Consider the following 12,741-nt stretch of genomic DNA (forward strand, 5'->3'; position numbering starts at 1 on the left):
TGATTTTATCTCCTCTCAAACATACAAGTGTATACCATTATTTTAATTGACAACACTAATATACATATAACTGCATTTTACATTTCTTACATTCATTCATTTATTTACATTTAAATATCCACTATAATAATTAAAAGAAAGGAAAACAAATGCAGTTAATTACAGAATTTTGTTGTGATAAATCAGATCACCCTTTTAATTGATTGACACCACTAATTTTTTTTAAACAACAGGTCTATAGCAGGTTCTAGTGTTGCAATGTTAATTAACATCTTCTGAACAGATTTCGCTCATTCAAACAAAATGTTTTTAAAAAGCTCAGGTTTAATGTTCCACACTAAAAAAAATGTTTTGTTCAAACTGGGCTGGGGCTCACAAAAACAGTTTATGGAGCGGGTCCGGTCGGGCCAGGTCTGGCTGGATTTTTTGGGCTGGATCTAAGCTCTACTGCTGCTTACTCATGCTTTAATGTTACAGTTCATAATCTGTCATTTTGTTTCAGGACTTAAGAAAACTGCCCTGTTTCTGCTGAACCGAGCGCATATACACAGAAAGAGCTCTGGCTACGGGCTGTGTTTGTCCTGCAGTGTGAACTCCTATATCGCAGCATGTAAGTGCAGTGTGAGCTTATGAATCAGAGGCGTATGAGTCTGCCTGACTTTAGGATTTTTACAGAGAGGTCTGGTTTATTTTTTACGGCTGTTTAAAAGCTGAGATTCAAAATCCTTTGCCGTGTTTAAATGCTTATGAAAATGCCATCAATGCCGCTCAGTGACACTAAGATTTCCTTGTGAATTAAGCCAAGTGTAAAATAGAATTTTATTAATTCAATTAAGTGTGGCATTAAGTCTGAGAAATGCTGTAGTGCGGTGGTAGACACACAAAGAACTTCTCATAATTACGAGATGTTTTTATAATTAAGACATATTATGTCGTTTGAACGACATAATAAAAAGATACTTTCTCATAATTACGGCATTATCAGTAAAGCCAGAGCAGTAGATTCTCTGCACTGTCACTGGGATTGATGAAGCTTTAATTTAAGATTTTATGTAAATGTGCTTTCTCTTGTTCTCGTGCTGTTGCTACAGCCAAAGGAATTGTGAGCATCCTTAAGCCTAAACATCTGAAATAATAAACTAAATAACTAAAATAAACTCAGAATTTTGCTTTTCCACATCATTTATCAAAACTGTTTCAGGATCTAAATGAATAATTTTTTTCATTAAAAAAGGAAAATGTTTTTTTGATATGAGATTTGCAAATCTCTGCATTCTAATATAGTTATATTATTTACATCTGCACAGTGACAACTTTTTTAGAATTCGGTTTGCAGTTTAACGTTAATAGTTATACATATTTAGGTAATTTATTGTTTATTTATTTATGTAGATTTTTTAAAATAAGTATTTATTTTAATCCAGTTTGGCAGATGCCAGTTGAGCAAGTAGAACAGCTTGCCATAGTTAGAATGGGAATTCTGACCCTGAAGCAAAAGCAGGCAAGAAGAAGGAAGACATAGGTAAAAAAAAAAATTAGACATAGGTTATAAATATGCCATAATGTTATAAATGAAAATTATTTTAAAATGAAACGTTATTTTAGATATCTAAACATTAGCTAATTACAAAAATTCTAGATAATGCAAACAGTTTATCAACATGTTACACTATTAAGAACTTTTAAGTAAGTAGGGTAAATAATTTATTAATTTTATGAAACACCTTGGTCGTGTTTTTAAAAGCCACAGCTAATTATTTTATATAAAATCACTTTAATATGAGTAAACTTTAATAACACACCTTGTTTGAACAAATAGAAAATATATAATAATAACTAATTACTCTAATAGTTGACAAGAAATAGGGTGATTTTCACAAGCTCCTGACATTTTAGTCATCCCAGTGTTATATTACTCTATCCCAGGCTTGGCATTAGACATGGTGGCAGTAGGTTCCAGCATATCTGTTTCTTAAGAGTCCTAATCTATTGCCAGCGCTTCTCTACTGAGACTACATACACTATGTGTACATTTGCACATCAGCAGCAGCAATGGTTGCAACTTGGAAGTCCATGAATGTAGAATTCATTAGAAAGGGATACATAAATAATAAACACATTCACATTATATACATTTAGATACTCACAGAGCCTTTCTGCAGTTGTTCACAGCTGGAAGCAGTTTCATTTAAATGTTCTCTGATGTGCAGTGTTTCTTCAGGTCTAACTCATCCAGCACCTCCTCTGAGATCTGCAGCATGTAGCACAGAGCTGAACACTCTGCTATATACAGTTTATTTTCTGAGCGTTTCTATGATTTTAGGAACTCCTGAATCTTTCTGGATAAATGCTGGTCTTTTACTTCAGTCAGACAGAGGGACAGGTTAACAGATCTGTCATTAGGAAGATATTCATTTTCCATTGATTCTTTGATGTGCTGCACTGTTCTGTTGATGCTCTCTGAGCTGCTCTCTGTGTGGATCAGGAGCCCCTGTAGGATCTTCTGACCGGACTCCAGTGAGATGCCCAGCAGGAAACGGAGGAACAGATCCAGGTGTCCATTCTGGCTCTTTAAGACTTTATCCACTGCTACACACAGGAGCTTATCCAGTGGAACATTTTCAGTCCACCTAATGAACCAAGGATTAAAAACTTCCAGTGCCTTATTGTTCTTGATCAAGTAGCAGTGAAACACATAGAGAGCAGCCTGGAACTCCTGAAAGCTCAGATGAACAAAGCTGTAGACCTTCCTCTGATAAAGCACACATTCCTCCCTAAAAATCTCAGTGCAGATCCCAGAATACACTGAGGCCTCTGTGAGATCAATACCGCTCTCTCTCTCAGGTCCCCTTCATAGAACATCACGTTCCACATCATCAGCTGTTTAAAAGCCAGTTTAGCCAGTTTCAGAAGCACAGTTCTGTTGGATTCCAGCAGTTTCTCTGGATCCCTATCATAGCTTTCCCCATACTTCTCATTATTTATGCTGGTCTGAGTGATCAGGAAGTGGCAGTACATTTCAGTCAGAGTTTTAGGGATTTCTGTATCACTCTGTGTCAGGATTTGCTGAAGCACAGTGGCTGAGATCCAGCAGAAGATGGTAATGTGGCACATGATGCGGAGGCTCCTCGCTGTCTTAATGTGGGACATGATTTTCTGGGCTTGGTCTTGGTCACTGATCTTCTTCCTGAAGCAGCTCTCCTTTAAGAAGGTTTGTAATCAACACATCAACTGATGATGTCATGGTTATGTCAGACACTTTCTCACACTCCACAAAGTTCAGTGGAATTCTGCTTTCATCCAGTCCATCAAGGATGAACACAACTCTGCATGTATCGTAGATCTTAGGGACCAGATATTTGAGATCAGGGTTGAAAGCACACAGAAGTGTATGAAGACTGTACTGATCTTCTTTAATCAGGTTCAGCTCTCGGAGTGGGAACACAAACATGAAATCTACATCCTGATTGGCTTTTCCTTCAGCCCAGTCCAGAATTAACTTCTGCACAGAGACAGTTTTCCCAATTCCAGCAATTCCTTTAGTCAGAACAGTTCTGATCTTCTTTAGTCTTTCATCTTCTTGCCTTTTGATCTATCTGAGACCACTATCCGCCATGTTCTCATTTTCAGGTTCTCCTTTAGGATCTTCTACAGGTTTAAAGATATCTGAGCAGTTGATTGGAGTGTCCTGTAAGTATCTGCTGGATTTTTTCTCCATCTGTAGAACCTCATGTTCTTTATTCACTACTTCACTCTCTCCCTCTATGATGTAGAGCTGAGTGTAAATACTGTTCAGGAGGGTTCTATTCTCTGGTGTTTTGATTCCCTCTTATAAGCTCTTGTATCTGTTCTTCATGCTGGTTTTATGTTTCTGTAAGACACTCTGCAGAACATCATCCACTAGTTGATAGGAATCCTGATTTATAGACTCCTCTATGTCTGGATGTAAAACAGGAAGTGTTGTAGATCTCTTTCTGCAGCAGGGACAAATAAAGTCTTCTGACAGAGCAGTTCTGTTCCCACACTCCACACCTGGACTGATCCTGGACAAGACCACTCCTCCCACTGTTAAGAAAGATGAAATGTCTAAATATCAAATATATGAAGAAAAGGTTTTCAGAGCGTGTTAATGTTCCAGTCTCACACTCTATAAAGTTTACAAATTAATTAATTTATATTTTAAATTCATAGAATACATCAATAAAACGTGTCATTCTCATCTGTTACTGGATCATACATTTCCCTGATTTTCTCTTAAACTCCTAAATCGTTCTATTGGTGTAAAAAATGCACGTAAAGTAAATGGTGCAGAAACTAAGAAATTTAAAGTTTAAGAAATATAATCTTAATCAAAAGAAAAAAAGTAGGACTTAGGCCATTAACTATGTTAAGGTTTTGTAAACGCTGATGTATATGTTTATTATCATTATACATTCTCAATTTTACTGTCAATTTGAATTTAATTAACCCCCATATACTTTTTTCTTTTATGTTTTTTGATTGAAATATAATTATTACAATTTTAATAAAAAAAAATGAATTAATAAAAGTACTATAATACAGGACAAATCCAAAAAGAGGTCATCAAAAAAAGAGAGTCAGGATGAAGGTATGCCTGACAATTTATTCATTCTGACCAGGGCTAAATGAATAATCTTATTTTTATGGTTATCATGTTATGAGTTTTCATGGTAGATCGATTCCTTGGAAGCATGATATGTGTAGGTTGTCATAATAAACTAGGTATAAATTATCACAAGACATGTGTCAAACACTGAGTTGCCACTCTTCCTAAACACAAACCTGGATGCTGGAGGTTCTCCTTTATTACTGAAGGTAAGAGGTTGAATAATTGAGTTGTTACTCTTCATAGACACATAGCTGGGTTCTGGAGGTTCTCCTTTATTACTGAAGGTGAAAGGTTGAATCACTGAGTTGTTACTCTTCATAGACGCATAAGCTGGGTTCTGGAGGTTCGGCTGTGGGTTTCTGCAGTCTGTAAATGAGATCAAATAAAAACATGCTTTATAAACAGATAAGAAAACTGCAGAGTCATCATAAATAAAGCAGTCTCAAGCAGATAAATATTACGTTACAACATTTTTTTATCAATGGCAATAAATTCAGCATGGTCGCACATCTGGTTTGACAGTGATTAGCAAAGTTTATCTCCTTTTTTTTATTAACATGTCTTCAATAAAACCATGCAAACATGTACATTTTTGTGTGGTATTAGTTTAAGCAGACTGTGTTTGTCTATTGTTGTGACTTAGCTGAAGATCAGAACACATTAAATGCCAATGTATGCAGAAATACAAGTAATCCCAAAGGGTTCACATAATTTTCTTGCAACTGTGTATATACTCAGTGGGATCATGCACCTACTTTTTTTACTCACCTGTTAACCTGTACTCATGTGATGTGAAAATAAAGCTGATCTGAATCATGATTAATAATTAAATTACATATATTATAATACTTTCTGCAGCACATGATCTCACAAAGACTCTTCAGATGGTGAAGGAGAATTCTGAATGATCACGAGATCTTCCAGGATCAGAGACTCATTAGTGGAGCTGGTGTTCAGGACTGATGTTCAGTTACTCACTATGGGACAGGGGGTTCTCCTCCAGATGTGGAGAGATGAGACTCCATCGTAGAGGAGCTTCAGCTGAACACCAGAGATGCTGTTCTCTGTGAACAGATTAGATATTATAATATCAACAGTGTGATAAATACATTAATTACTAGTGGAACTACTGAAATAGTCATTTACCACAAGGAAATTCGATTATTATGTTTTTATTTATTGAAGATAAAGGAGCAGAGTTAGAAACACTCCTCTAAAGAAGTGTGGAGCCTTATTGAGGGGAGTTTCTGCCCTCTGTTTTTGTAAACATGAGGAATGAATATGCACGTTCTGGCCCGAGCCCCACCCGACGACCCAATTAAAACCCGACTTTTTTTTATTAAGTACAGTGTTAAAACTGAGTTTTTTTTTTGGGGGGGGCGTCTGTTTAAATGAGCAAAATCTGTTCAGAATGATGTTGAAGAAGATTGTATTAAGAACAGATTTCCAAAAGATTAAAACACCAACAATGTGAAATATGATCCACAAAAATTATGTCGGAATGACCTTCCTCTAATCTAATATAATTTAACATGGTTTAAGAATATAAAATACTTTCTTAACAAACAAACATTTAGCAAATAGCCTGTCCAAAAACACAAAAAAATGGCTATGCCCTGCACACTTATTGAACCAAACTAACAATCATTTAAAATTAATAATTAATTTATTTATAATTAATTAATAATTATTATAATTTCTAAAAATATAATTAACGATGTTTAAGAATATAAAATGCTTTCTGAACAAACAATTTTTTTTATTTTAAGCATATAGCCTTATTTTATAGCCTTTAAGCTTATAGCACTCTGCGCTTAACACACTCTGCAAAGTCGACACACGTGTTGTTTCTATCAACAACTAACTTGAATTAGCTCCATACCTCTGACTGTCCTTCGCATTGGACCAAATTTAGCTCACCTTACGTAATGTTTCTCCTCACTTCAGAGGGCTCCATTTTGTTGGCTATTTAGCTACACACAGTAGTTTACCAGCCGTAACTATAAAATAAAATATACTTGCGCACAGTAACTATTAGTTACTAGCTATATTTTTTCTGACATTTATATGGATTTATATTTATGCTTTCTACACTGACTTACTCCTAGATTAACATAGCAGATGTTTTGCCGTTTGAGAATTAGACAGATATACCTGATGCTTGTTCTCACTCATTCTCTCTCACATTGTGAAAGTACAATTTAGTGACAGTGCCACAATAATAAGATAAAAAGATGAAAGGACAATTTAAAAAAATAGAACATTTATTTAAAACAATAAACTTAGGTTCCTTACTGTATTAAATCTTTTTGCAACAATAATGAATGGCTAATTTTTAGCATGGTTAACTAATCCTGAATTCATTTCTAAAAGGAAAACAATGTTAAAACTGGAAAACACTCATCAATGTTACACAGCCACAAGCTCAAGTGTGGAACGTTAGATATAATTATGTACAAAAAATTATGCTTCTTAACTGTACCGCGGAGCTTTTTAACTGTACCGCGGAGTTCCCCTACTCTCGCGCGGAGCTTTTTAATTGTACCGCGGAGTTCACCTTCTGTCGCGCGGAGCTTTTTAACTGTACCGCGGAGTTCACCTACTCTCGCGCGGAGCTTTTTAACTGTACCGCGGAGTTCACCTACTCTCGCGCGGAGCTTTTTAACTGTACCGCGGAGTTCACCTACTCTCGCGCGGAGCTTTTTAACTGTACCGCGGAGTTCACCTACTCTCGCGCGGAGCTTTTTAACTGTACCGCGGAGTTCACCTACTCTCGCGCGGAGCTTTTTAACTGTACCGCGGAGTTCACCTACTCTCGCGCGGAGCTTTTTAACTGTACCGCGGAGTTCACCTACTCTCGCGCGGAGCTTTTTAACTGTACCGCGGAGTTCACCTACTCTCGCGCGGAGCTTTTTAACTGTACCGCGGAGTTCACCTACTCTCGCGCGGAGCTTTTTAACTGTACCGCGGAGTTCACCTTCTGTCGCGCGGAGCTTTTTAACTGTACCGCGGAGTTCGCCTTCTGTCGCGCGGAGCTTTTTAACTGTACCGCGGAGTTCGCCTTCTGTCGCGCAGAGCTTTTTAACTGTACCGCGGAGTTCACCTACTCTCGCGCGGAACTTTTTAACTGTACCGCGGAGTTCACCTACTCTCGCGCGGAGCTTTTTAACTGTACCGCGGAGCTCACCTCCTATCACGCGTCACCTTTTTTTTTTTTTTCTCCTGGCAGTTGTTTCTCCCGGCTGTGGACAGGAACCAGTGGAGCTTGTAGTTCTTTGGGCTAGACATAACTGCTCTAGGGTGATACCCACTTTTACTTCACTTGGTTTTCTTTCAAAGCAAGTCACAGGAGTCCAGGGTGAGTTCCCAAGCACTTCTTTCATTTATTAGCAGTTCTAAGCACTCAAACATAAATGTAGGTAGCATTCAGAGAACAGAGGGCAGAGCCGTGGATGTTAACTAGCCTAACACGAGGCGGAAAGAGAAAGAGAGAGTCGCGAATCACGAATCTAACATTGAACGATTCTGAATCGATTCTCATTAAAAAAATAAATAAATAAATTTGGGTGAAGCTACTGTCGCAGTGAACTCCGCGATACAGTTAAAAAGCTTTCACCACTAAGCAAACACTGGTAATTTACGCTGCTAGTAAATAAACAAGAGTGTTACTGACCAAAATAAACGCTTTAAGATATAAGTTATGCGTAAATATGTATAAGACAATAACGTTACCTGACAAAATCTGTTTAAATGACGTTAACAAACATCACTGTGACAACGCTAGTCACAGTTTCACTGCAGCAAAGGACGAGGACATGAATCACTTAAATAACCAGCCTGTACTGATTTCTGCCCCCAATAACCCTTTCAATAACCTCCAATAGCCTTTAATAGTCTTCAGTAGCCTTCAACAGTCTTACCTTGCAGCCGTGGTGTGTCCATTGAACTCCGTAGTTATAAACATCATGAGGTTAGCAGCGCGCTAACTGACCTGTTTATAATGTGACTCCGTGACTCCGTGACGGCTGCTCTAAACTGCTGCTGTTATCTGGTTGGGCTGAAAGATGAAGTGTAGAGAGCTGTATTATCCAGTTAGTGGGGTTAAAACCTTTATTTTCTACTTTGATTAATTTAAGAAAAGCTGAGCCCTGTAGCCCGTGGCTGGGCTGTAGCTCTGTGACTGGTGTAAAGACAGGGGCTTGTGCTGCTGCAGCTAGTGGTTAGTGCAGCTAGTGCAGCTAGTGGTTGGATGATGAACTGCAGCTTCCTGTGAGCGAGCAGCTTCTCCGGCCATCCACACACAGTCTGATAAACTGCTTAACCTGTAGGGGGAGCCCACGAGCACAAAATCTCAATCCTACCTAGTGGAGCTTTAAAGACTTACAAGTTGTAAATACTAAGTCAATGTTTTAATTAAGTACATCACCAATACAAAATTAGCACAACAAGAAAGTATACTTTATGGAAGTATACTGAAATACAGATTAAATAGGTAAAAATGTAAGTATACAGAGAAAAAGTATACTTTATTTATTCCACATATAACTTTCATATGTGGTCCTAAATCAGATACGTATTTGATCCACAGACATGCAACATGAATGTAACAATAGTATAACAATATACTAATATGGCAATAGTGTTATAGTAATATATAATAACAACAATAATAATAATAATAATAATAATAATAATAATAATAATAATAATAATAATAATAATAATAATAACAATAGTGTACTTATTATTACTAACTGTATCCGGACTAATTAAAGTATACTTTTCCTCCTTATATTTTACATTTTTACCTACTTAATCTGTATTTCAGTATACTATAAAAAAGTATACTTTATTTGGCTGTGCTAATTTTGTACTGGTGATGTACTTAAATAAAAATATATACTTAGGATTATTTTATAAAACTGTATAAAAAATGTTATAATAAAACTATACTTTTATAAAACAATTAATCGGAGCCTATATTTTTGCAAAAAACAACAACTGTACTTCAATGAAATTTGCTAACAAAACTGTGCTAATTAACATTGTATGTGTTGATACTACATTCATAACTATTTAGATGTTAAAATTATACTTTTAATATGATTTTAATGACCAGCTGGGCAGCTCACCCAAATATTCTTAAATTCTATTAAACAGTGTCAAAAATAACATATGACTAGTATATTCAGTATCAAACAAATAGTAATTAAGCACAAAATAGTTGTTCTAAAGTACACAACTTAAGTACAGACTTATTTCAGCTAAATTTAAGTATACTTTTTTTCTACACTGGAATAAAGCAGGATTTAGTTTCTTTTGTAATTGTTCCTTAATTTGACCACAAGGTGGCAGTGTTGGCACGTCTAAAGCCTTCACAGGAAACTGCGTGGCCTTCATCCCAAGCTATAGAATAGAATACAGTACAGAAAAATGCATTCAAACCGACCAGTCATTGGCAATAAAATCATGAATAGCTTATTCCGCTGAATTGGTGCCATTTCTGTCTCCAGGAAAATACATGTATAAATGTGCACACAAAATAACTTTAAAATACATTTTGTTATTAGGCATAGTATCTTCTAAATTAATTAAAATTAATTTAGAATATTAAAAACTATTTAGAGCATTTGTTACTTGTCCTCCACTCTCTAACTATAAACTTTACCATGAAATTGAATTATTAAATCAGAGATTTTTTTTGCATTGTTATGTGACTCCCATATATTCTTTAAAAATATATATTTTTCATAATAAATCCAGAATATTTAGGTTAAAATACACATTTTAGTTGTGTTCCTGGGCTTTCACTCCAGTACATGTTTTGAATAGTTAAATATATGTGTTACAGATCCAGAGTTGAAAAAAGATTTAAAAAAAAAACAGCTCTGGAAAAAAATGAAGAGAGCACTTCAGTTTCTGAATCAGTTTCTCTGATTTTGCTATTTATAGGTTTATGTTCGAATTAAATTAACATTGTTGTTTGATTCTATAATTTGTCACATATAAGAGGGCTAGAAATTAAAAAAATAGAGTAGTTAGAGCTCATCTTCCAAAGGAAAACATATCAAACAGTCTTACAGGAAAAAATCCAGTTGGTAATTTTAAGTGTGGTAATTGTGTGAATTGTCAATATACTAAGAACGAAAAGCATTTTCCTCATCCAATACACAAATGTTTGGCTAATATAAAAGGCTTTATTACATGTGAAACTAAAAATGGTATGTATATGATCCAATGTCCATGTGGAAAAGTATATGTGTATATGTTTGATTATATTCCAGAGGTTTTCAATTCAGTAAAATCAAAGAAACTCATCATTTTAAGGTGCTCTCTTATTTTTTTCCCCAGAGCTGTATGTGAACATTTGAAAGTAGTCAAATAAATATCACCTCAATATATAAACAAATGCCAGCAGATAACTGCCCCTTGTATTCGATTGCAGATAATATGATCCCAATATATAGTTTTTGTTTTGTCTGCTTAGCTAAATTCACAACTTAATGTGTAGAACATTTGTATAATGCATACTTAATTAATTTTTTCTGACTTAATCCTTTCTTTTAGTAAACTTTACTTCATTTATTTTTACTGAATCAATCCTTTCTTTTAGTAAACTTTACTTCATTTATTTTTTTCTGAATCAATCCTTTCTTTTAGTAAACTTTAGTTCATTTATTTTTACTGAATCAATCCTTGCTTTTAGTAAACTTTACTTCATTTATTTTTACTGAAACGATTCTTTCTTTTAGTAAACTTTACTTAATTAATTTTTTCTGAATCAATCCTTTCTTTTAGTAAACTTTACTTAATTTCCGCATACAGTTTTACTTAATTACAATTACTTAATTTTTACAATATTACTCAAATAATTTATGATACATAATATATTATAATTCCTGATAACTCAAAGATTTAATTTGTAAACAGACCAAGTATCACTGTCTCAACACATGAAATTATAATATATTATGGATGGCATGTTATATGCATTACATGCCATCCATAATATATTATAATTTCAGGAATTATACATTTTTTTATGTATCATAAATTGTTTAAGTAATATTGTATAAATTAGGTAATTGTAATTAGTTAATATTGTATGCAGAAATTAGGTAAAGTTTACTAAAAGAACGGATTGATTCAGTAAAAATAAATTAAGTAAAGTTTACTAAAAGAAAGGATTGATTCGGTAAAAATAAATTAAGTAAACTTTACTAAAAGAAAGGATTGATTCAGTAAAAATAAATTAAGTAAAGTTTACTAAAAGAAAGAATTGACTTAAGTTCAGTTCACTTATTTACTCTGTGTAACATTTAAGTCTCGAAACCGAGTTGAAGGTACTTAAATTTATCTAAAATGAAATTTAATTTAAAAAAAGCAAATGCAGAAAGTTGCAAAACTTTTTTAAAAGTAAATTTATCTCATAATTTTCTTTTTCAGTGTGGATCATTGCAGGATGACCTCAAGCTAATGTTTTATCAGAGCGTCCCGTTCTACTGGCAGTGCTTCAGTACAGAGACAGTGACTGTGTACAACTGACTGCTGGTGTATCTGCAGGAAAAGACAGAACGAAGGCATAAAGCCGTCCCAAAACACTGAAGTATAAAATGAAATTTATTCATGTTAGTTAGCGAAAAGTTGGAGTGTGAAACAAAAAAATAAAATTCTATACACTAGTATAACAGATATTAGTGTATAAACATCCTCAATAAACACTACTATACACTAAAATAGGAGACATTAGTCTATAATAAAAACACTCAATAAACACTCCTATTGTCACCCTAAAAGAGGATAGAGACAGGATGCAATTGCAGGTAGGCTTTATTCCACAAAGAGTTAGCAAGAAATGGTTACAGGCAAGGGTCGATAGATCAGGCAAACAGGAATATCACAGGCGTAAATCAAATGACGTGCTCAATAGGCAAGCAAAGGTCGATAACAAACTAGACAGATAGATAGATAGAAGTAACGCTCAGAACTTAGGCTGTGTCGGCAACTAAGACTTCGCAACGGAAGCACTGTGTGAGTCTCTTAAATACAAAGTGAAATTGCATACAGCTTGAGTGGGTGGGCCGGTGATCAGAACTCAGGCGACGTCGCAC

The 12,741-nt window shown here is 35.0% G+C and overlaps 2 protein-coding genes across 3 annotated transcripts in view; both read right to left on the reverse strand.

The window, feature by feature from the left end:
* LOC111196243 (stonustoxin subunit beta) overlaps positions 1–3,186 on the reverse strand; it is a 67,106-nt gene extending 63,920 nt beyond the window's left edge. Inside the window, exon 1 of the mRNA XM_049473990.1 lies at positions 2,148–3,186. The gene's annotated coding sequence lies outside the window, so the exon portion shown is untranslated. The remainder of the gene's footprint in view (positions 1–2,147) is intronic.
* LOC125797546 (stonustoxin subunit beta-like) overlaps positions 1–8,815 on the reverse strand; it is a 172,430-nt gene extending 163,615 nt beyond the window's left edge. Inside the window, exons 1-4 of one of the 2 annotated variants that reach the window (XM_049473989.1) lie at positions 8,551–8,815; positions 5,609–5,694; positions 4,804–4,996; positions 3,591–4,065 (exon numbers count right to left, since the gene is read on the reverse strand). In XM_049473989.1, coding sequence (XP_049329946.1) covers positions 3,894–4,065; positions 4,804–4,996; positions 5,609–5,694; positions 8,551–8,597 — 498 coding nt within the window. In that variant the 5' untranslated portion in view covers positions 8,598–8,815 and the 3' untranslated portion in view covers positions 3,591–3,893. Of the gene's footprint in view, positions 1–3,590; positions 4,066–4,803; positions 4,997–5,608; positions 5,695–8,550 lie in introns of those variants that run through there. The other variant, XM_049473987.1, reaches the window with a different exon arrangement.
* Positions 8,816–12,741: the final 3,926 nt, after the last annotated feature.

Source organism: Astyanax mexicanus, unplaced genomic scaffold (genome assembly GCF_023375975.1).
Source record: "Astyanax mexicanus isolate ESR-SI-001 unplaced genomic scaffold, AstMex3_surface scaffold_49, whole genome shotgun sequence".
NCBI lineage: Eukaryota > Metazoa > Chordata > Actinopteri > Characiformes > Acestrorhamphidae > Astyanax > Astyanax mexicanus.